This window comes from Anas platyrhynchos, chromosome 4 (assembly GCF_047663525.1).
Source record: "Anas platyrhynchos isolate ZD024472 breed Pekin duck chromosome 4, IASCAAS_PekinDuck_T2T, whole genome shotgun sequence".
Lineage (NCBI taxonomy): Eukaryota > Metazoa > Chordata > Aves > Anseriformes > Anatidae > Anas > Anas platyrhynchos.
In genome coordinates this window covers 37269981-37294862 of record NC_092590.1, presented here as the reverse complement: position 1 = coordinate 37294862, position 24882 = coordinate 37269981, and the positions used below count along the sequence as shown (strand labels likewise).

Here is a 24882-nt window from a genome sequence, read left to right as displayed (position 1 = left end):
GCTGTTTGGCATGTGGTGTGCATTCCAGTTCCTTTGATGAGGCTTTGGAAGTGGGTACCCCTGTGTCACTGTGCAGTCTGTAGCAAGGTACATGTTTATGGCTTTTTTTTTTGCCATTTTTAGTAAGCCTCTTTTGTATGGGAGGATGCTTGGATTCAAAATGGAGTAGGATCAGTGCAGGAATTTCTCACCACCAGGGTTTATTGACCAACAATGTTTAACTTCTAGTTCTTTCAGTAAAGGCTGAAATCATTTTTAGGATGAATGCTGGGAGACCATAGTTGCATTTGTATAACTTGCAAACCGAAATTTGGTTAACTTTGGTTGATCTCACCTTTGTAACCACAGAGGCCAGACTGAGATTCTGTGACAGCTCTCGTGGGTCGATGTCCCTTCACAGCCCATGTAAGCAGCCTTCCTCTTCTGCAAGACAGCCTGGTTGTGGCCGCAAGGGGAGCGGGAACCTGTTGGTGCTGCGTTTCTCAGACAGACTGCTCTGGAGGGTGAGAAAGCATGCAGAGAGCTTTGAGCGCTGGTGGATGGTGCTGTCTGGCAGGTTCCAGTGCATGGGAGGAGGTGTTCAGGGAAGGAGTTTCTCCCTAAACAGCCATTCTCCCGCCCTCTCTGAGAAGAGGAAAAAAAAAAAAAAAAAAAAAAGGCTAAATGAAGTCGGTTGTGGACTGGCACTGGCTGGTGAGTTACCTGTTGGATCTTGTTGACTCGAGTGACTAATTGGCAAGCTGCTGGAAATGTAAATGGACTTGCTAATGGATTGAGTCTGTGCCTTTGTGGACTGCTTGTAGAAAATGTTGGCTTGGGCCTCTTAATCTGCAACCTGTTACAAATTTCTTTTGAAATATATGGAGCTGTAAAAGTCAGGATTATCACCATTCTGTAAAATGTCTCTGCCTGAGCAGGTGAAGTTTTGTAAGGGCATCTGAAATTAGGAGGTATATCCAAAGCTGAAAGCCTACTTCAAGATACTGTTGGAAATGTTGGCTACGGGGATCTCCTGAAGTGATGTTGGCAATGATGACTTTTTTTTTTTTTTGCTGCTGTTCCCAGACTTACGTTAAAATGAAGTTTAATTCTTTGGCCTGTCAGTAGTTGCAACAAATAGAATAGAAATAGTATAAGCAGTTTCAGGTATTTGGTCCAAGGCACATGTGCATATTGCATTAGACATTTCTGAAAGCATTTGTGAAACCTTGACGTTCCTAAAGCTGATTAAGATAGTGTTACTTGAGACGTGACCTCTTTATATTGATCACTTACGGCTTACACATACCATAGTTTGCTTGCTGGAATTTAAAATCGGGTATATGTTCCTTTCAGGTAGGTCTGGGTAACTTAGGGGTATAAGGAACAGAAAAGACTTTTGTGTGTGTGTAGAATAAAAAATTAACTCAAGAGTCATACAAAAGTTGTTGAAAGAGGCAGGAACATGCAGTTTGTTATTAATTAATATTTAATTTGAATTCCTGATATATTTTCTTGAAAGTGGTGGATTTTGATGTAAACTTCTTTAAGGGAAGGGTGTGTAATAAATAAATTCAAAGGGCCCTTAGCTTTTTTGCTTATTTCTATGTACTGAGGAAATATTTTTTATCTACTTATCTGTTATCTAGTTTTTTTAAAAAAGTAGTGTCTTTTGAGTTCCCAAGTTATAAATATGAATAATATCATAAAAATGTGTACTTATTTATGGAATGAAAACAACTTTTTCCATCTCTTTATGATAAGCATTGAATTCTAAGTACTGGGAAACACTTCAAATTCCTCCTTTTGTAATTTAATATTGTGCATTTTGTAGCTATGAATGTTTTCATGTGTATGAGTCAGAAGAACAGATCTCTAATTCACTATGTACCAGTCGCATCTTGGTTGACAGCTTCTGTATGTACAAACTCTCACACTCCTTTCAGTGAGGAAGAAATGTTCCTCCTATATTTTTATGTGGGCCTGGTGTGAAGCTCCATAAGAATGATCAAAGAGCTGCAAAATCCCACTTCACCAAGAAATACTCATAAGCACTGCTGTTTAACCCGCTCAGAGAAAGCAAAAGGGGGTGACAAATCATAAATACCTGCAGGGCAGGCAAATTTCTGCTGCAGAGGCATCTGTTACAAAAGTTTGTTGAGCAAAATGAGAAACTTTTTTTTGGAAGGAAAAGAGGCTTGTTTTTCTTTTAATGAAAGAATTACTGGCTTATTTTACCACTGGCAACACTGGAATCTTTATTTGTTGGCTGTCTTGGAGGGAACATCCCATTTTGATTGAAAGATTATTTTCTGCTTCAAACAAATACCTTCAGTGGTTCCCATGGTTAATGCCGCACAGAAGTGTAGCAGACCAAGTGATTTGTAGCCAGCCCTTCTGGTTTGTGAACCTCAGCCTTTTCTGCCCATGTTTTTTTTCTTTCTGCTGAGCCAGGTTGCTGGGATTTATTTTGACTCGGACTTCATGTTCAGCATGCATCCATTGCCTGTTGACCTTATGTTTCCCTTTTCGTTGTGTAAAAGTTCAAAAAACTAAGAAGCAACTTGTTGTTAGATGCTAATTTTTAAGTTTTTGACCATTTCAGTGCTGCCTTTAAGCACCTCCCTTTGTGAAAGCATTCTGCTTGGCTGGTACCAGCCTGCGGCTCTCCTCATCCTCCCCGGGCTCCTCTCTGAGGAGGCCTCACAGCCTTCCTCCCTCACGCCGTCAGTGGAGAGGAAACTGGCAGAAACAACTCAAACTTCTTGAAATGTTCCCAAACTGAAGGATTATTCTGTCATTATTCTGTCAGCCTCTGGAGAGGTTCTCTGCTTGGATTTGTGTGAATCCTTGTAGCCAAGCCAAGAGAGACTCCGAAGGCCTCAGGTGATGTTGCTTGGGGTTGCTCCAGTTATACATACAACTTGCTGTTTCCTTTCAGCTCCTTCAGAGTTTCTAGGGAAGTTTTGGGAGCCTCACAAAAGTGAATGTCCTAAAATGCCCTAGAGACCCCAATAACTGCTTGAGTAAATAGGATGCAGCGTGCCGGGTGGGATGGATCCTTCCTGTAACCGCATTTTTCAGTTCCTCTTTGGGACGTTTGACTTCTCTGGCTGTCAAGTCCTCCTTTTTCTTCTTCCGTCAGGTTTGTGCTAAAGGGTACTTTTAGTGTTTCTGACAAAATTAGGAAGTGAACGCAGAAAGAAAGGGTTTGGGCCACAAGATCAAGTGCTCTGAATTTAGGGAATATCTGAGGATGACTGTGCAATGCTTAGTTTGGCCCAGACTTGCCCAATATTTGAGTTTCCAGCTAGATAAATAGGTTAGCATGCTGTTGAAAATTCAGGGTTGCTCTGGTTACGGTGAATTGGCAAGATGACTCCCACAGTAATCCCCGCATGGCTCCAGGGCTGGGTGGGAGCAGACAGTGCTATTTGGATTTGTGCTGTGCCAGATCTCTAATATATCCCTCGTGTGTTTTACGATAAGAGCTTTTCAGAAGGCCAGATTAGGCCTGCAGTGTTTTATCTGAAACCTCTTAAATTTGGAGGGGGGCGGGGGGAAGACTTCTGCTCTATCTGAGGTGGGCTTCCAGGGAGCTCTGCCTGCACTCCTGGCAGCTCAGCCCTGGGCTGGGGTGACTGAAGTGCCCTGGGGCTCTGCCTTGGGCCTGGGACCACAAGGAACCCCTCTGCTCCTCCACATCTGCTGTGCTCTTTACACTTTCTCAGTGCTCCTGTTGTATTTAAGAAATTCCAGCTTTTGCTAAATTTCAAATGCTTTTAAAATTCTAATTCGCGTTCACAGCAAGACCAAACTTAAACTTATTTATAAGCTAGCTTTCAGTCTTTAAGTGGCATGTTGTTTTCTTTTTTGTTTCTTATGATAAATGGCCTCATAGCCATATTAAAAAGCTCAGTGATGGATGCTGTGGAAGAGACAGATTAAACTTTACCTAGTCAACTAAATTTCTCATTTCTTGTCTCTACACCTCTTGATTTTGTAACTTATGTTAACTTGAAGCTTTCTTAATTTAATTAAATTTAAATATTTGGAAATATATATTTCAATTCCTAATGGTTTTAGCTGTGTGTTAAAAGCTTATTAATTACACCTCAGTTGCCCATTCTACAGCTGTTTCCTGTGTTTTTGCGTTGCTGCAGAAATGTGTATGTCCTCAAATGAAAACTATTATTTTTTTCTGTGTGGCACATTCTGGTGTTCAGTTGTGGAGGCTGTTGACCTGATCTGCAAGACTGGCATAAGTAAAGCAGTTACTGTTTGGCTGCAGCCAAACAAATGCAATTTCTGCATTTGTTCAATTGTTTTAGATTTGTTTTAATTTTCCTTACAGTGAATTGAAAGACAAGATAGAAATTTTGAAACCTTAAATGAACTCAGAGACAGGATTTTTTTTGAGTTAGGACTTAGTATCCCACCATGTTTTCCTTATAAGCCCCAGAGCTTGTTTGTCTTTTTTTTCCCCCTTTTGATTGATGGTGCTAAAGTGACTTAGTGACTTGTCTGTCTGGCAACAGAAGCTTAACCTTTGCTCTCTCTTTTTTTTTTTTTTTTTTTTTTTTTAGGCACTCAGTGTTACTGAAACTCTGATCAAACCTTTGGAAAGATTTAGGAAAGAGCAGCTAGGAGCTGTAAAGGTTTGTCACTCGTTTGCCTTTATGATAAGTTTGTTTAATTTCTCTACTTGGATCGCAGAGCAGTAATGACATGTATTTGGCACAGGGAAACTGTTGTTTATATTTCATGTGTTCACACTTCTTTTCTACTTTGAGAACTTGCTTCAGAAACAAATGGAAAGTGTGCTTAAGAAGAGAAGAATGTGTCCTTCTTTCCTCCCCCTCCCTTATCTCTTCTGTCTGGAATAAGAGAAATATAGCTAACAGCCTAATGGATAACTCTGATTCACTTTATTCTTATTTGCAGTTGCACAATCAAAAGATGAAACGCATTAACTACCCAAAGAAGTTCATTTGTATGCTTTTAGCCTTATTTATGCAACCTGCAAAGTGAACATTGCTTTTATTTTACTTGAATAAAATCACTCATTGTTTTAAATAAATCACTCATTGCTCTATGTGAGTGAGGGAAAAATAGCGATGGAGTGGCTAAAGACAGGATCTCATTCAAGGTACTTTTATTTTGGTGAAAGTTGTCAGTAACCTTTCTAAGGTTGCCACTACATTGTTGGTATTTATAAAGCTAAGCCTCATGGGTTAAGTACAGACTAGCAATTGGATAAGTATAATAAGGACAATTTTCACCTTGCTGTATCTGTCTACCTTCCTTCTTACAATTAGAGATTTAAATACTTATTTGAAAATGGGGAAACGTTACAGCTATTTACTGCCATTTTCTGTTCCAAAACTCAATTTGTACATTTTTAAACTACCACTCTGCAGATGTTTTATTTTATAATGTCATGACTTCACCAGCAGTGATATCTAACGTCTCAGATAACCTTTCAGTTTCAGGTGAGCTATACATTTTGACTTCAGCAGGAATGATTAACATATTCTGAATCTGATTTCAGTGTTCATGCATGGAAAACACTCTGATAATAAATTATTGCAATTTAATAATGCAGTGGTCTTTGGTCTTTTATGGATGTCAGAAGTTCAAACCAACATCCAGTAAAAACCGTAATTTAGAGTTGTTGAAGGAAAAATAATTTGTTCTAAATACTATATATTGTCATTTATATGGTATATTGGTATATTTAATGGATTATTTCAACAGAGTATTTATGGTGTAAGAGGATATTACCATTTTTTTGGGTAAGAATTGCTATGTTTTAAATTACTTCATGATCTTTACTCATTTCCTAGTCAGTTCTGTTCCTGATGTTTTTATCATGAAAATTTACATTCACATATTCTGAATGTCACATTTTGTTTGGATGCATGCGTCTTCCCTTGTCACTCCCTGCAACTCTTTCCATGAAGTTGAAGCTCTTATTGGTATTTGGCCATTTTGTGGACAGAACTCTTGGTGAATTTAAATAGAATGGTCTTGCTTAATTGTAGAACACAGAGAAAAATACTCTAAAAATATTTAACTCCTGGAATATTTTAACTGAATATTTATTCAGTATAATCAAAGTACTGTCATTGGAAATATAATTTTGCATGGCTCTGAAAACCGTGTTACGCCCTCTAATACCAAAATGTATCTAGAACATTGTATGGGATGAGCCTTAGGAAAAATAAATACATATATATCTACTGTGACAAAAGTTAAATCTGTTGACTCGTGTTTTCATGTGTTTTGCATCCCTTGTTGATGAAAAGGTCTGAATTAGGTTAAAGAAGACAAAGAAAAGAGCAGGGAGGAAGTTAATCTCTGTAGTGCTTGAAGCTGAAAAACTTACTGAATTATTCCTCAGTGAAAAATTTTACTGCTCTCATCTCTAGCTGCATGTGTAGTTTCTGATTGTTTCTGTTTTTTACCTATTTAGAAGTAAATATCTCTTCTTTTCTGGTAGCATTCAAATGTTTATCTGATCAATGGAAATTTTGCTAGTATAAACACACACCTTTTTTTTCCCCATTCCTCTTTTTTCTAAACTGTGTATGCTAACATGTTATATCTAATGAATCCCACATGCATATTATATCATTTCTCAATTGATAAGAAATATTGTGGCTTTTTTTTAAAAGGTATTAGATACGTGATGGAGGAAAAAGCGTTTTTTGTAAAATCCTTTACTGAAAAGCAGTCTTAAACAGCTTAGATCCTCTATAGGAATGCCATCTTGAAAATCAAATCCTGCAGAGAACAAAAACCTGCATGAATTATTAAAAATGAAAGATTAGGATTAAAAAATGAACAAGTATATGTGTAGAGTCTAACCAGTATGCTGAATAGGTGCATATATAATGAATATACATGAATATATGCAGAATTCTTAATGTCATTGAACTGGTCTGTTTCTGATGAGCAAATCTGTGAGTGCTTTAATAAGGATTTTTTTCCTGTTTCTAAAGCTTTATTTTCTGCTGCAACTCATTATACTGAAAATAGCTTTAAAAACTGGTTGGTTAATTCAATCAGTACTGACTTCTGTCTTAACACATGGAACTGAGAAACTAGAAATGCAGAAATGAAAGGGTTGTTTGACAATGTCATTGTCTTAGATCCAAGAACTCAAATTTCCTAGAAACTTTTCATGTCTGTCTCTCTTCCAATATGTTGCTTTTAATGGCCAGACAAATGGATGATTAGTACATGCAAATGCTATTTGTGTGTGCTTGTGAGATGCTCTTCTGCTAGCATGATTTTATGGTCCATGGAGATTTATCTTCTATTTTTTTTTTGTCATGGGTGCAGCAGCAGTCTAGCAGATGTGGGAATTCAGCACAGAGTTCTTTGGTTTTAAAATAAAGAAATCTTACAGAATATGAAGCTATATTCACTTTGGTTTTTGGGCTGTGAACCTGTTGCAACCTACTCAAATGATCTTTTCTTTCTTCTCCTCAGTCAGTTATAGAAAGTTCTTTTTTTTTTTTTTTAATGGAACTGATGTTTCTTGTGAAGTCCTCTATTCAAAAGATGTGGATGATCCCTGAAAATAATGAAAAACACAATAAATCAAGAAGTTTTTTTATAATCAATTTTAAGTGTTCACTTGCGTGTTAAACTTCACTGTGATAATGTAATGGGATTTTATTTCAATTTTTTTTAAAGAATTAGTTGGAAACATGTTTCCTTAGTTAATGGAGTATGATATTTTGCTTTTCTTTATATAGAAACTTAAAAGAATAAAAGAGCTTTTTTCTTTGATGAAGTAGAAAACTTTAAAAGAACAATGAAAGAGGCTTTTCTTACATTTTTATTTATAAATGAATGTTATTTTGTTCTGGTGTCTAGGAGGAAAAGAAGAAGTTCGATAAAGAGACAGAAAAGAACTACAGTTTGTTAGAAAAACATTTAAATTTATCAGCTAAGAAGAAAGAGCTACAATTACAAGAGGTATTGCTGCTGCTCTTCTTCCTTTTACAGGCTTTTGAGTAGATAAATGTATTTTATGCAAAAGAAGCATTCATAGAGGTAAATTTCTGAAAGGTTGGTGCGAGTTGGTATTTGTTGAACTTGATTTTATGCCCCACTGTTTTCTGATTCAAGGGCTTTCCTTGAAACATATATGAAGCATTGGATGTCATGTTCTTTATATAGTTCGGAGAATATTGATGTGCAAATGTATTGTGAAAAACTACGTTTCTCTTACGACTTTAGCCTATATATAAATTGTATTACATTGTATGTGTTGACTTACTACTAAGGATTAACACAGAATGCTAATTACAGTTAGATTTATATTCCAGAAAGACATGTTTTTGTACTATTTTTTTTCCTCATATGTTTTGAGGATCCACTTTTTTCAAGTAATGCTACAGAAAAGTTGTTGACAATTTATAACTTTAAAACAGATCTGTTTTCCCTGGCATTCCTTCTCTCCGTGTGGGTTTTTATCATCATTTGTACTTGTAATAGCTTTTATTTCTGGAGCAACAGCAAATAATAGTTGAGAAAAGAGCAGAGAGATCTTGCAGAGACTTGCTGTAGGCAGAAGGATTTTGTTTGAGAAATAAAATTGTGCCAGAATTATTGATGATTAATCTATGAATGCTTTGTATCATTAAAATCCTAAGGGTAGGAAAACTTTTCTTGTACAAACTTGGGAAATAGTTGTATATGATTGCATGGGAGCTTCCTTATTTCACATTACGTTTGGCTAGTTGTGTCAATTCCTATCTGGAATGAATAAAGGATGTGGATATAAATTCGACCAAAAAAAAAAAAAGATAAAAACCACGTCACAGTGGAGTATGTCTTACCACACCATAGGCTTTGACTCTATTAATGGAGGGATATTCCTGAAATTTTACTGAGGAATGGTCAGCATCTTATTTCTGAATTTCTTAGTCAGCACATGAAGTACAGTGCAACAGTGAGCAAGCTTGCTGGGTGCACAGGAAGATTCATGACTCTAAAAAATGAGGAGAAATGCGGTAATTTATTTACAGAGGAAATGAAAGGAATTGATAAAATAGTTGTGTTGGCTATTATGTTCTTGGGGGATGGGGACAGACTCCCAAAACAATAAACAATCAAAAAAAAAAAAAAAAAAGAGAGAGAAGCAGGCTTATTAGACTTTGGTAAGACTGCTCTATATATGGCACTGATTAGCTAAGTATCCTAGCAAACCTGCATTTTTCTGTCTGTACTTCACTGCATGTGTATATCATTATAAGCTTTGCTGACAATTCAAACAGCCCCTGTGTTGCATGGCTACAGGATGCATCAAAATGACTTGTCTTTTTTGAAACATTTTTACTTAATGATGTGCGTATCAGTGCTTTCCTTTTTTAATGGCATTTGTTGTTATGCCCCTTTAGCCACTGACAGATTTTGAGCACTGAGCAGCAAAGCAAAGCACGTCTTAGGGCAAAAGTGTCCTAAAGCTTATTTGAATTATCCTCTTAAAGCATAGTGGTCAGAGTTCTGTCTGAAGGATATAATCTTGGTATTTAAGAGAGAGAGTGTGGTAGTAAGTCCTTCACTTAGGGTATTCTCTACTTCTTTTTGTAGTTTAGTGCAGAAGCTATAATGGAACTTATAACAGTGTTTTAGCATTATCACATGGGTGAAGACAAAGTGTTAATCACCTACAGGATCCCTCTCTGCCCTTCTTTTAATGCATTTGAATGAAGGTCTCCATTATCCGGTTTTTGAAGTTTCATAGTTTAATGAGGGTATGCGTAGAACAAAATGTAACTTAAAGAAATAATTCATATATGCTAGAAAGTTAAATATTTATGTAAGAATGAATGGAACTGAAATATAACTGATCAGGATCAATATGATGTTGGCATTTTACCAAAGCTGAGCTAAAAATTAGCTGCAGCTAATAAGGCTGCATTTTTAAATATTTGATGATCTGTGGAAACTTGTGAAATGTCTGCCAATAAAAGAACAATTTCTTTTTTTTTTTTTTTCCTTCTTGGCTATATTGTCAATCAGAGTAAGCAAAGGTGTGAGACAGGTATAATAGGATTCTGGCTATATGTAGCAGTCATTTGGGGTATAGAGGAAAGCTTACAATGCTTTCAAAACCAGTGAAATGCTTTTCAGCAGTAACTTTTTCTTCCTCAACTGGAAAGTTGATTCCCCCTTTTTCTGATGGAAGATGCTGTTAGCCCTGTCTCTCTGGCAGGCACCTTTTCAGCATTATTATTGCTGAAGTACTTCCTCTGATTTATTTGGCTTGGATTCCATTGAAAAGAGGCTGGAAGAAGTGTTATCAGAATGTTCCTAAAAATTTAATCTCATGAATCAAAACAATATACGCTATCTAGTAAAAGGGAATTGTTGCTTCCCTTTGAAAGTAAACGAATGAGCTCTGTAGTAAAGGAACAAGTCCTGGTCTGGAACAAGTTCTGTTATCATTTGCTGCTTGTATGCAATACGTGTGTCAGTTTGAAGCTGTCTGCAAAATGTCTTTGAAACTTCATAAGCTATATTTTTGTTTGTAGGCAGATAGCCAAGTGGAGCAGAATAGAAAACACTTCTATGAGCTGTCCCTTGAATATGTATGCAAGTTGCAAGAGATTCAGGAGCGGAAGAAGTTTGAATGTGTGGAACCTGTAAGTACCAGTGAATTCAGTCTACCCTGTTACTCATAATGGACGGAGAAAGAATGCAGTTGGACAAAGGCCAGCCAAGGAGCTGCTTTCTGAGATGTATGCAATCGTGTGACTTAACAGAATTTAAAGCAGTCTTGCTACATCTGTGCAAATTCTGAATACAGACACGCTTATCCAAGCAGCTCAAACCTTATTTTAATTATCACAATTGATTTAGATTCAGTGACGTTGAGTTTCAGATAATGTGAAATCTTGTGCAGTATTGAAAAAAAAAAAACAACACCTTGATTTATGGTGTAAGTTAGAATAGAGGATTCAAAAAAATGATGATAGGGTCAGACTTCTTTTTGCATCTTTTAAAAAAAATATTTTTTTAACACCTGAAGTGTTATTCTTGACTAATGTAACCTTTTTTTTTTTTTTCCAAGTTGAAGGTTGCACGTAAAGGCCTGTTAATTTATATCTACGCTTCTACACTAAAAGGGTGCTTCTGACTAAAAAGCTCAGTATTAGGTAGTCTGAAATGTTTGATTTCAAATGGAGTTGAATCTATGCACAAATCAGGGGAGCTGGAGTTTCACTGGAGTTCAGTGAAAATCATATATGTGCTGACAAGATTAACCTGAGCCTCTGAGAAGTGGTTATTAAAAATTTCCTGAAATGTGAATTAGCTTTGTAAGATAAATGCAACTTCATAAAGCACCAGGAGAACAGTAAGTGTAATACATAGATAAAGGGAGGGTGTATTGTAGAACTGATTTCCATTCACTTGCATTATGTGTTTTTGGGTCAAGTCTCTCCATTTATTCTGATAAAATTATTTAAAATAAAAATAAAAACAAGTCCCAAGTGACCTAATCAAAGTAACTGCTCATTATGGAATTAATTAGAGCTATAGATTTTAATACATCTTATTTCTATATGAAAGATTGTTGAAATAAAATCCTTCAGAGGGAGTAAATTGCTTTAAATATTTTAACATTGTTCAAGGAATGGTAAAAATTTCTTTTCAGTTCATTTTTTGTTTCCAACCACTTAATTTCACTTTTCTGAAAACTCTCTGGATGGGGTTAAACTTTGTTATTCAATTTGTATTTGAAATTTTCTGTAGTAAACTGAGGTTTAATTTCTGGATGCTTATCTCTGTTTCCCTACTTAATGCTTTAAAAACAAACAAACAAAAAAACAATCATGCAAAACGGTTTATCTGTATGTGACTTAAGACTCTATTAAACACATTCTTTGATTTGGTCTCTGTAATAAAGAGAGTTGTTTGTGTCACTTGCTTCTTTCCAACTACCTGAACTAAACAGGAGAGGTAGGCACTACTGCACCCTTATGCAGCTTGCAATACAGCATGCAGTCATTCTTTCTTTAAATTAAAACACTGAAGTCAGAAACTGCAATACAATCACTTCTTAAGTTCTAAGAGTGTCAGGTCTGTGCGCAGTGATGAGTAAAGCTGCTGGAGGGAGAGCTGCTTTCACCCAAAACCAATAAATCTGCTATGAAAATCATTTCAATGTGGTCATTAGAAGGGAGGGAAATAGTAACAAAAAGACAAGGATCTTCTTCACCTCGTGCACAAATTTATTCCAGACATCATGGGTATCAGAGCAGCTGATAGAAAACATTACACAGGGAGGACTGGGAGATAGGCAATATACATTGCTTACAGTAAAATTTAAAATTGAGATGAGTTGTGAAATTCCAGGGATAGGACCACACCAGAATCCATGAATACATAGCCAATCATTTGGATCCACATAGGTATTCAGAATTTGTGGACGTTGCTGGAGATGTGTTTTTAAAAAATAATTATCATCTCTGATATTTCTGTAAAAGACTACATGCAGCAATCATTCGGGTAAATGAAGCTTTACGTTCTGACAAGTCTTTTGTTTGTATTTCAGGTGCTATCATTTTTTCAGGGTTTGTTCACTTTCTATCATCAGGGATATGAACTTGCTAAAGACTTCAGTCATTACAAAATGGCCCTGCAGATAAATATACAAAATGTAAGTTGCGATTGATATTTATGCCTCTTAAAAGACTTTTTGCCAGAAAATATTTGTATTGCCAAAACTTTCCTCATCGTGGTAGTCCGTTGCTTGTGAACTTCGAGGATATAGTGCCATCTTCTGGCTAACCAACCACATCACTGAACAAATCACTGCTGATTCCTGTGAGTTCTCATTTTGTGGTTTGTAATACATCTCTCAAAAAGACCTACATCCCTGTTGGTTGGTGGTACAGAACTGTACAAGGAGACTCTTGGTGTTAGCTCAGGATTGAAAGTGCAGCAAGCAAGGTGACAGGCTGAAGCAATGGGGGTGGCAGAATCAGTAGTCAATTGGTCTGTTTTCTTCCATGAGCTTTGTTAAAGAATAAAACTTGCTCCACATGAACACTGGTGTGCCAGAGGCCTTTTGATAGCAAATAAATCTTGTACCTTACTCTAAACAAGCACTTCATGATAGTGCATCCCTTTTGTTAATCTCCAAGGGCACCTGGAATTAAGACACTTCCAGGAGGCTGCAGACTAATTTTAGAAATGGCTTAACTAGCAGATAGTAGGGAGACAGGAAGGTAGAATAGAAGACTGCGGTTACTGTAATACACAGCGACATGATCCATGTGTCACCAAACCATTCTTGTCAATTTCTTTCCACACATCTAAGTCTTCATGTTTCCCTAGAGCTGTTGTTTAGTTTGGGTAGGAGAACTAAATAGTAGTAACTTCATAAACAGAAGTCAGATTTCCTGGCAGAAATTTCAGGACCAACTTGCTGCTTCTGTGTGCTTTGTTTAATGGAATAAGGAAGAACACACAGTGGCAGTTGGTAGAGGGGACCTGGCTCAAGACAAGCAAGAAGGAGAATGTGAGAGGGAAGCTATGATACAGTATTGAAGAGCTGGATTTCAGATTGTGGTTGGAAAAGAGCCAGAGATGTAGTCTGAAGAAGTGACGAACAAAAAGAAGGCTAATCTCAACAGATGCATTTCAGTCAATTGCGTGATATTACAGTGTGCCCCAGGAAATCCAGAAGAGATTGAACATAACAGCTGAAGTTTTATGAATAGATAGAAAGAACAACCTCTATTTCAAAACACAATAGAAAGAGGAGAGTAAGAGGAGAATAAAAAGATGTGTCTGCAAAGATCATGAGGACACATAGCAGTGTGCTGTACTGAAGATAAAGAAAACATCACAAAGGAAAAATGAACCGGGTCTTGGCTGTTGTACAGCTGAGCTGCTAGTAGGACAGGGGGTTGATATGTTAGAAATACAAGGGTACAGGATTCAGTACAGAGAGCCTCGCTGTGTATGAACAGTGATTTCTCAGCAGAGCTGTAATAATTTAATTCAAGGGGGTGACCACAAATAATTGCTCTCTAATCTGTGGAAGAAAAGCTGATGAGTACACTTTGATTCTTTTCCAGTGGTAGAAGGTTTGCTGCTAAAATTTCCTCACTTGTCTACGTTTTTGGAAGCAACTGGGTGGGGTGAGAGTTCAGAGTAGCAGTTTCCTTCGGGTAGATATAAAGTACTTAGTGCCTCAAACCTAAGATGTATGTTTAGGCTTTCAGCTGTGTTTTAGCATTTCCTGAGAAACCAAATTATTAATCATACATTAATGCTGTGGAAGTTTAGGAAAGCTTCTAAATACAGATCTCTACCTAGCTTACCGTCCTAAGAGAAAGACTCCCTATACATATTGTTCCATGAAAGATCAAGTGGACCTCTAACAACCATTCCCCAAAACTTCCAGCTCCACACGGTCCTGTTCCTTCTTTTCTGTAATAGTTTGGAGCTACATACACGTGTACGTAGCATAAGCATGCCTACAGTGTTCATCTTGACACGTTTTACATGCCTTTGTTCTCTGGTCTGCTACAGTTCATATCTTCCCATCCTCTTAGCCTTTATTTTTGTTCAGGTTATCTTTACTTTAAGAATGACATTGGTGATTTTCTCTCCATACCGTGCCCCAGATCATGCCTTCCCAAAAAATGGAGGAAAGAAAAAGAGAAAACCCAAATTTTACCCCAAACTCCAATAAGTCAATGCTTTCAACAAATAATCTTACTCTCTTGTGATAGTCTTGCATGTCTAACTTGATTCCCTGTGCTCTCTCAACCCTTGCTTGCTAAGTGCAACTGGGACTTTTCTCTTGTTATCTCAGTTCTTTGCTCAGCCCCATGCATGGATCCTTGCAGCCTTGATGATTTCTCTCCTGCAAACAAAGTGTGGCTTCCTAGGGAAGAGGAGGATGTAGCTTTGCTGGTGGAGCAGCTCTAATAGACTCCTGGTTAAACTCAGCTTTGTCATAACACAAAGGAAGACAGAAAGATGGTGTTGAAACAGCATCCCTTTCCTGTCAGTAGCAGGTTGCCCTATAGGTGTGAAACCACCACCATTTGTGCTGTTTGTGGTCTGATTCACATCTGTAATTCAGCACTCTTGAGTTTAGTGCTCTCTATGTGACTCTTTCAAGAGAGCTTTGAAAGAGAGATTAGATGGGGGAAAGAGGTAGAGAGAAGCACCAGCTGGAATTTTGTTTTGATCCTTCAGGAGCCTGCGGCATTTCTTCCCAATGTTCCCAGAGTGCATGTTGCACACATGGATTTGTGATTGCTGCACAGCTAATACAGAAAAGGTCCTGGCAGAATCGTTTAAAACATCTAGCAGCAATCAGTGCTCAGCCAGTAAGATATAGATATGAACAGTTTGTCACAATCAGCTTTTGCCCTTGCCTTGGGTAGAGAGTGTAGTTTTTATTGCAGCTCTTCTGGGGAAATATGAAAAAGAACTCTGAAAATCGTTTGGAGCCTTGGAAATTAATTTGTGTGGGGTCTGACTCATAAATTTGTGAGCAGATGTGACCTGAGACTGAGACTATGGATGTGGGGAGGGTTCAGACCAGTTGTTTTGCCTGCAGGTAAGAAAGCAGTTGTTCCTAGACATCACCAAAAAGAGTATCTTTTGTCTCTAAAACATATGGGTATGTGTGGCTGCTCTGATCAGCTTGCATGGACTCTATTTGTGGCCATCAATAAACTCCTTCCAAGCATAAATCTAGAATTTGCACGTACAGATGACCAGCCAGGCACATACTGTTAACTGTCTAGGTACAAGAATGGATACTCGTTTGTATTCATGATGTATTTATTTGTCTGTTTGTGCAACTGCATGCTTTTTGTGAAAAGTTGAAGTAAGGCATCATTTTCTAAAGCTGATCCATTTTCAGCAAAATAAAGGTGCTTTCAAAAAGCAACAAGGCATATAAGCATGCATCTGGAAGTATGTGCTTGCCTCAAAATGCACGTAACCAACTGGGCAAAATACCAGCTTGAGTATATGTTTTCAGTTTGTGCAATTTGGATAAGTGGGTATGTGGAAAAAACTATTACTGTGCCTGTTTTGGTATTTGCTCATTGGCCAATTGTCGGTGGTTTGCAGACTGAACCAAAGATTTCCTTGTGTCAGGTGTGAGCTACTCTGTTATTTTGTTTAGTTCTATTTTATACTTTATGGATGGTGTGGTTGCTTTCTGTTTTTTTTTTTTTTTTTTTTTTTTTTTTTAAAAACTAATATTTTAGTAAATATTTCTCTTGCTACTGCTTAAAACTTTAAAGTGAGTGGCACCCAGCAATAATAATAATAATCTGGACTTTTTTTTTTTTCTTTAAATGCATGCATATTTGGTTTGCATGATTCAGCTTTTGTGTGACCGAAACATTTGGCATGTGAATGGTCTCAATGTATATAAATTATTGGTGACCTTCTTGTCATGTTTTTCTCGATAACCACAGAGTCTCCTTTCCTTCCTGACAACAAGTAAGGATCTCATGAATTGAGACAACATTTGCAGTAATATTTCGCTTAAGAAACTTGAATTTTTAAATCAATATTTCAGTTCTTTCTGAACAGGTCAACACCTTGTTTTAGAAATCTACTCTGACTGTCTTTGTGTGCTTTCCAGTTATAACAATTAATTTCTAAAAGACACTTCGAGTATTGTCAGAAAATTTTAAGAGTAAATGCATATAGAAATTGTGTACTGATCATCCTAAAATGGCCTTCTATCGTTCTCTCTTTTTATAAATAATAGTTACTATAACTGCTACTGCCAGAAAGAATAAGTTTTTCTTCTGCTCCCTTTAGTAATATTTTATTGCCATCTTGTTTTAGACACGAAATCGTTTTGAAGGAACAAGGTCAGAGGTCGAGGAGCTCATGAACAAGATCAGAAGAAATCCTCAGGAACATAAAAGAGCAAATCATTTCACAATGGAAGGCTATCTCTATGTACAGGAAAAAAGTAAGATGTTTTTGTATTCCTATAGCGCACATAATGCACATGCAGGCAAGGCTTATTTCTACAGATAGCATGAAGACAATTTACAGCTTGTTAAACAGACTCATCTGAATAAATGTTCCAAGTCTGTAATGGCAGTGTTACGCTAGGTCATAAAACAAATGTGGTAAAAGTGTGACAGTTTTAAGCAAGAATTGACTGAATTCAAGTAAGTTTTATTTGATTTTATTTTTAATGCCTTAGTAATGACCTCCCTTAGAGTTGTCAGACGTTTGTTGTCAGACAACAACATGAGTTGTCAAATTAATCTCTGAAAATCAGGCCTTATCAGTTTAGTATGGTGAAGTTGACTGTCATTTCTTTGGTTCAGTAATATTCTCTCATTACCTGGTTGTGATCATAGGACCAAATAAACCAGGTTATATGCTAGGTAGCTAGTGTTGAAAATCTTCCTGTGAAGATGTCACACATCATGTCAGTACTTTGAACAAATGAAAATTCTTCTCACTGTAGTAAAAAGGCCAAATAAGATGAAGCGCTCTCACTTCTCAAGAAATAACCATAAAATCTGTTTGTTTGTTGTTTTAAACATTTTGTGTAAGCCATGCTTGTTAGATATGTGTTGTTATAGAAAGTTTGTTAGCTTATTTTGGTGAGAGATTTTACTTTTATGATGTTTAATCATATTTTTGAGGTAAGGGCTTCTGTAAAACATCTCATAAATAGAAGACCACAACATTTTTGATGGAATTATTAGTATTACAGTGTTAGAAATAAGATTTTAAACAAAGGGAAACAAAATAAGAAAAACAGATATGGTATGAGATCATTTCACTGGTCTTAGTCATCATGAGCTTTAGAATCAACTGGAAGGATTCTGAAGAGGTGGGTATGTCTGAAACTGAGTTGGGGAGGAGCAGGGCAGTGAGACCTTCTAGTTTCAGGAGCAGTGAAATCCGCTGTCAGCTTAAGTGAGTCACGAAGATTTTCCCTGATGCTTCAGGGCAGAGCACATTAAAAGAGGATTCCTTTGCAGGCCTTTTTAATTTTTACTTTTTTTAAAGTAAATTAATAGAAGTGAGGAGGTAACAGGGGGTCAGAATCCAAGTTTTAATAGTCAACGTTATGGTACAAATTATAGTGTATGCAGTAGGCTGATTTCTGTATCCAATGTAGGGTGTGTACCGTTGAATAGTTAGGAGTGAGTTTTGGTGTCAGAAAATGTAGTCATATCATAATCAGTAGATAATGTGGAGCTTACAGCATAGATGCATTAATCTGCAGTTACTTAAGCTCAAACTAGATTTCCATGTTCTGCTTTACAGTTTCACAGGGATATTTATTGTCTTGGGAAAAGGTTTTGTCTGTATCTGAGGTAAAGGTATATACAGTGATAATTCTTTCCAATGATCATTATGTGTAAATATGTAACGTAACATATATCAAGTTTTAGAATAGTAATTACCACTTAGTTTTTGCTTTACTTTGTATAATGTTCTTAGTTAATTACTTTGTTTTAAACACTTCATTCTTAGGAGTTAAATAGGACTTCTAAGTAACATTTTAGATAGCAAGAGAATGAAACACAAATTGGAAATAGCAGATAATACTTAGTGCTTCCATTTACATAGGGCCTGCCCCCTTTGGTTCCAGCTGGGTGAAGCACTATTGCACATACAGGAAAGAGACAAAGAAGTTCACCATGATCCCATTTGAACACAGATCAGGAGGGAAAGCTGTAAGTATATTTTTGTATTCTACTCTTATCAAGATGAGTGGATGTGTCAGATAAGACATGTCAAGTCTTTTCCCTCTCCACCTCCCTGCACCTTTTTGTCTTCTTTCTTCATGCAACTCAGTGTGCCATTTAAGGCTATGAACATAAAGTAATGGAATGGCTTAATAGATGGGCTTTCTGCAGACTCTTCAATTGCTTGCTTTTAGAAGACCGGACAACACAATGCAGTTAACACGCACTGCTTTATTTGTGAAGTATTTAACTTGTTAAAGTATAAATTAAGAAAATACAATGGATTTAAAAAATTCTTTCTTACACTCTCTAGTCAGATTTTTCTTTGGTAGATGTAAGTACTAGAAGAGGACCTGGAAACTATATTCCTATTAAATAGGAATGTACTGACAACTGAATGTAATTTCAGGTGTCTTTTGATAGCATCTGAAATATTCAAGACCCAAGACTCTGTTGATCTTTGAATGGCTTTTATTTGTATTGAAATAGTTGGGAGTTAAAGGCACTTAGCACCTTCAGAGATGAAGCATTAAATGAATGTATTAATATGTATGAAAAGCATTTTGTTGCAAGGAAAAAAGATATGTGAAGATTGAAAATAATGCTCATGTCAATATTCCTGTAAATGTAGCACCCTGCCCAATCTTCAGATTTGGTTAGAAGTCACATTGTTCAAATTTTATCTAGGTGTTATATCCCATTAATGGAAGATGGCTTTCATAATTTGAGGGCTGTGCATATTTACAAATATATTGAATTGGGGATAATCTTTCAGAAGCACCAGAATACCTGCTGTACTGAAAATCGGTGGTAGTTGGCTTCCTTAATCATATCAATACTTTATGATTTTTTTAATCCTGATTTACTCTAACTGTAGTAAGCAATGCTAGTTAATAAAGCATGTGGATAAGTATTTGGCCTTCTAAAACACTTAGGAAGCCCTTTTTGCTATATTAAAAGATACCAGTGCAATTATTCCTTCATTCATCTCCTGCCTCTGGAGATGCTGAATAAGACAAAAATAATTAAAATGCACAATTAATCCTAATTAAAGCTGGTACAACTGATATGGCATTCACAGAAGAATTTGTTTGATTTCTCAATTCTTAAGGGTAAAATACAATCCTAGTGTTGGTCAGTCTTGAAGAAATGACTGGGTCTGTAAGGCAGATTCCAGAGAGTAAAGAACACTTTGTTCTAGTTATTGTAACAGTAGCCTTTAATATGGAGATTGCTGTGTCTGGCATGAAAGAGGAGAATGAAAGTCTCTTACACTCAATGTTTGCTTATATTGTTACATGCAAAACTTCGATGACAAAATATTTTTGTTAAATTACTGTGTTGCTGTGTCACACTGTAAAGTACCAGCTAAAGTCGGCTTTATATTTTTGTGTTTGTGTCCCCTAAATGGCCATGGAATTTATTCACTGCTGTGTAGTGACCTGAATGGCAACCCTGAGTGCATTTTTTTTTTTCAAGTATCAGTTTTCTGTAAAGCTTTTGCTATTATTTTAATGTAAATTCATCATACTTTTTTTTGGTATTCCTGACTTACTGAGGCTTTCAATTACTGGCATAAAGCATAGAAAACCTTTCTTTTCACAGGGTGATGAGGAACTCTTCATCCTTACATATTGTACCAAAAGAAATATAGATACTATCGACAGGCGATTCTGTTTCGACTTAGAAGCTTCAGACAGGTAAGCTTATGAAACACATTAGAAAGGACTGTTTCTAAGTATTAGTAAATATTACTGTAAAATTACTTTTTTTTTTTTTTTTTTTCCAATGATCATTCAAACTGCCAGTGGGAAACAGTTGCTAGAGGAGCTTGCATGCCACTGTCATAGCTTACGCATTTTACCTCAGCTGTGTATAGCAGAAGCAGTGAGGATCTAAACTGAAAAGTGGGCATTGTCTTGAGGTATCACATAAAAGAAAAGCATAGAAAGATAAACTGTTATAAATTACTGTTATTGTAGTGAATTAACGTGGCTTAACTCAAAGTACACGTAGCTGTAGTGAAAACCTATGATCACAGTGGATAATTCATACAGTCTTGACCATATTGTATCACAAGTCTGCTTTCAAGAAGTGTCATGTTGCTGATGGATTGTGCTGGATTCTCAGATTAGAAATAAAATCATTTGGATTTTGAAGCTTTTTGTGGCTAGTTTAATAATGTAATGCATTTTGAATGTTGTTGCTGCTGCCTTTTTGAAACACTACCATTCTGTTGCTTTATTTCAAAAGAGAGTAATTGTTTATTTATAAATTTTGCTAAAAGGATCTTAAAATATGATCAATATTGCTTTTCCATCAGCATTGTAGTCTTCCTTCATTTACGAAGGTGAGAGAATCTAACCTAATAGGGCACTGCAGTTAAATAACATTGTGGTAAGGCCATGTTCTTTTGGTGCATTAAATGCTAGATAGAAGTTTATGAAGTCTTGCTGAGTTTTTAAATTCACCCCTTTTGAGCTGTTTTTAACCAACACATTTCCTTATAGCAATTTACTTGCATTCTGTTTTATCATGTAACAGATCTTCAGGTTTAAAGCTTTTTTTCCCCATCAAATTCATAACACCACTCACTTAAAATGTGGTGTGGTCAATGTTGCCAGGCCCCTCTATCCTGTGGTAGTTGGTGCTGCAGGTATGTCTGTGATGATGCTCATAGGCACATGCCCAGTCTTTGGTCAGATGCTGTGCTTAGCTGGTGAGGCCAGTCAGGCCAGCTTGCCTAAGGCATGCCTGTTTCTGTAGCAAGCAATGGGTGAAGGAATGCAGAACTACCACTGTGTCTGTAAACTTTCAGTATATGTGGGAGATAACAAGGTACCATTTACAGCTCTGTTTTTGTCTACAGCAGGGGTCTGAACTTGCGGTTATGATTTGATGGGGATGTGGATTAACTGTTCCAGCACTGTCCCGATGTTAGGAAATGGAATAGAGATTTAAGCCCTTGACATAATTCCTCTTGTGTCAGTGTATTGATCAGTATGGAAACTAGATTCCAAACGGAGTCTGATAGTCACTGAAAAAGTACCACGAGGAGTGTCAGTTGCTTCCCCTCAGTATGTCCTCTCTAGAGTTCTGGTATCTGGAGTCGAACAGAGATGGATGGATAGCAGTGCTTCCTTGATCCCACAAAACAATTTTTCATTCTGTTCTCGTAAAAGCGGGAAAAATACAATCCATCTTTCTGTCTAGATATAATAGACACAACTGGTCCACTGTGACCTTGATATCACACATTTTTCTTTTAATAATATATGTGTGTAATACTGAGATGTTCCCATGGAGATTAGTTGCATGCTGCAGGCCATTAGCTCGTTTCCTTGGTATCAGTTCAGGACACACTTATCCCTCAGCTTGTCCAAGTTATAAAGTAATGTACAGACTGATGGTTGGCCATGGGGTTTTCTTTGTTCCTGTGCTTTGGAAGGAGGGAAGACTGGATAAGTTTAGGAAGAACTTTTCAGTAGCAAATGTTCAGCCTTTTAAGTGACGAGCATAGTTTGCTTGGATCTGCTAGCTGAAAGTTTACAGATTTTTCTTTTTAGAAGAAAACCAAAATTATTTTTTTTTTCTAAATGAGCAAATGTAGAGAAGTTTAAATCTTAGAAAAGAGACAGCATGGGTCTCCTGTCTAATACTGATAAAGAAAGAGCATTATTCTAATACAGGAAAAGAAAGAGAGAAGGCTTTGTCTCTTTTGACTTTAACTTGATGACAAATAATATTTTTTGAAGTATATGCTGAGTTTAATGTATTGCCTCAAGGTGATAATCTTTGATATCATGATGGTTAAAATTTTACTGAAAAGAAAGTATACAGGAGTTATGAGAGTAACTTTGATAAACTTTTGATAAACTTTCTGGCACAGTGAAAATGAACTAGAAACATCTCTCTAGAAACAACTCTGGTTGTAAACATATAAACTGAGTAGACTGTTACAGTTTTGAAGGAAAAGTGGAATTTGTTCTGTTTTTCTCTATGCTATGAGTTTTGAAACCATTTTTCCCTACAGCTATTTTGCTGCTGGAAGATAGGTTTAATATGAAAAAGAGAGAGGGAGAGAGAGAATGTGGAGAATGTTATGAATTAATTCTGTATTTCTATCTATCTCTATATAACGAGATTTACATTATTTGCCCAAAATACTGGCAGGCTGAATATAATGATTTTTCTAAATTTGCAGAAAAAATAATTACCCAAACAACCTGTTCTGCTTTTTACTCTCCTTGCTTTGTACATTACGTTGAACCACACAATTGCTCTTTTTCTTTTCCTATTACATAAATACAAAGTAGATTTTTGTTAATCTCTGTTCAGTAATCCCAATGTCCCATGGTTGTCCATGTTACTTGTTAGGGAAGTTATAACACTAGAGTTTTGTAAGGACATGCTGCATTAAGACTTGATTATTTTGATAAAAGAATTACTGGAAAACTATAGTCATTAAAGTTAGTGCTTTAAAGTTGAATTTGTTACTTTTTTTCCCCTTGTAATAGCACGCCAACACAAGAGCTAGCCTGTTTAGAATTCAGAAAGCTCAGTAACTCTCAGCAAGCATTAGAATCAACAAGCCATCAACAATGAGCTGTTTTAAATAAATAGTTTGGAGATTACATTCGCTTTCCTTTTTCCTTTCCATCCTCTCTATTTCCTGCTGTGCGCATCATTTCTATTCCTTTTACTTCAATGAGGAGCAGTGTTCAGTAATTAAGCAAAACCCTAGACTTTAGGACAATGAGCTTTTAATGCATTTGGAAGTGGAGTTTGACAAGACCATGTTTTAGTTGCTGGTGAATGCAGTTACTCTGTGTGGTTGCAGGCCTGGAGTTCCTGTGACCATGCAGGCATTTTCTGAGGAAGACAGGAAGCTGTGGATGGAAGCCTTGGATGGAAAAGAAGCTGTAAGTGATGTTTTTAATGTTTTTGTTTGTTTGTTTGTTTGTTTTTCCACAGAATTGTAGGGGTTGGAAGGGACCTCAAAAGATCATTGCTGATCTTCTGATGATCATAAGATCATTTTTGTATTATAATGGAGAAATCCCTCCCTTCCCCCTCTTCCTGATCACATTTGCACTTCAATAAACTGAATTTATGTAGTTTAGATTCATTGAAGAAGGAGTAAAAGTGAAATAAAACTTGGGAGAGATGAGTACGTTGGTAAAGCTCAGTGTTTATATCTGTTAATGCTGATACGAGGTATTTTTCATTATAACACCAGCTTTGGTTTTTATGAATGGTTTCCGATCACAATGGTAATATTAGTATTCAAGAAAATGTCTACTATAAGCATGTTCACTTAGCCATATGCTGACATACTGTATTCCAGTGGCAAGTATTGCATGAGTTAGCTGCGGTATTATTTTTTTTACAAAATAGATCAAAAAATATCTGTGTCATTGGAAATAAGGTTGTCATTAAGTTTGCTTAATTTCTAGTTCACATCGAGAAATGGATCTGAGCTGCAGAGTTGAAAGAGAGCAGCAGATTGTTCTTAGAATTGTAAATATTATATTGGTCTTGTAGGCCAAAATTAATGGCGCAGTCTAGTCAGTAACACAGTAGTGTCTCTGTCACATTAGTTGGCTACTGGGGATTTTAACAGTAAGTTTTATTGACGTTGTTGCAGAAATCTCTTTTAATCTGCAGAGGTGTTTATTACCATCACATGCTGTCTGAACTGTCCAGTAAGCTTACAATTTCTGGGAATGCTGAGCTGGGACCTAACTCCCAGGATTCATGAAATGATTTCAGTGAACTGTGGGAAATTAATCTGCAGAGAAACATAGGAGAAAGGAGTGCTCAAATCACAACTCATTTTAGTGACTACAGCTGTGCTTGTTCTGCTCCCCAAGGAACCAAGTTTATTGAGAATTTCTGAAAATTTTCACTCCTTAAAAACTGCAAATCTTTACTTTCTGAGGGACCGGAGCTCTTTTGTCCTACTGTTCGAGTTCTGATGATTTGTGCCTACTGGGCAGTAAGATGGAGTCTTTTGTTTATGGTTTCATACAATTCTTTAAAATAATTAGTCTTTCTACTCTTCTTCTCTTAGCTGTTCATCAATTTGAATAAAGCAAGTGCGAAACGAGAGGGAAGTAAGTATTTGAATTACTACTAAAGATGATTTTTGTTAACACTTTACAGT

The 24882-nt window shown here is 36.5% G+C and overlaps 1 protein-coding gene across 4 annotated transcripts in view; it reads left to right on the top strand.

Moving 5' to 3' along the window:
- ARHGAP10 (Rho GTPase activating protein 10) overlaps positions 1–24882 on the top strand; it is a 143489-nt gene that overhangs the window by 50043 nt on the left and 68564 nt on the right. For 3 of the 4 annotated variants that reach the window (XM_027456676.3, XM_027456677.2, XM_027456678.2), the window contains 9 exons: positions 4566–4637; positions 7867–7968; positions 10533–10643; positions 12557–12661; positions 16840–16969; positions 18598–18704; positions 20322–20416; positions 23557–23638; positions 24790–24832. In XM_027456676.3, coding sequence (XP_027312477.1) covers positions 4566–4637; positions 7867–7968; positions 10533–10643; positions 12557–12661; positions 16840–16969; positions 18598–18704; positions 20322–20416; positions 23557–23638; positions 24790–24832 — 847 coding nt within the window. Of the gene's footprint in view, positions 1–348; positions 504–4565; positions 4638–7866; positions 7969–10532; positions 10644–12556; positions 12662–16839; positions 16970–18597; positions 18705–20321; positions 20417–23556; positions 23639–24789; positions 24833–24882 lie in introns of all 4 variants that reach the window. The other variant, XM_027456679.3, reaches the window with a different exon arrangement.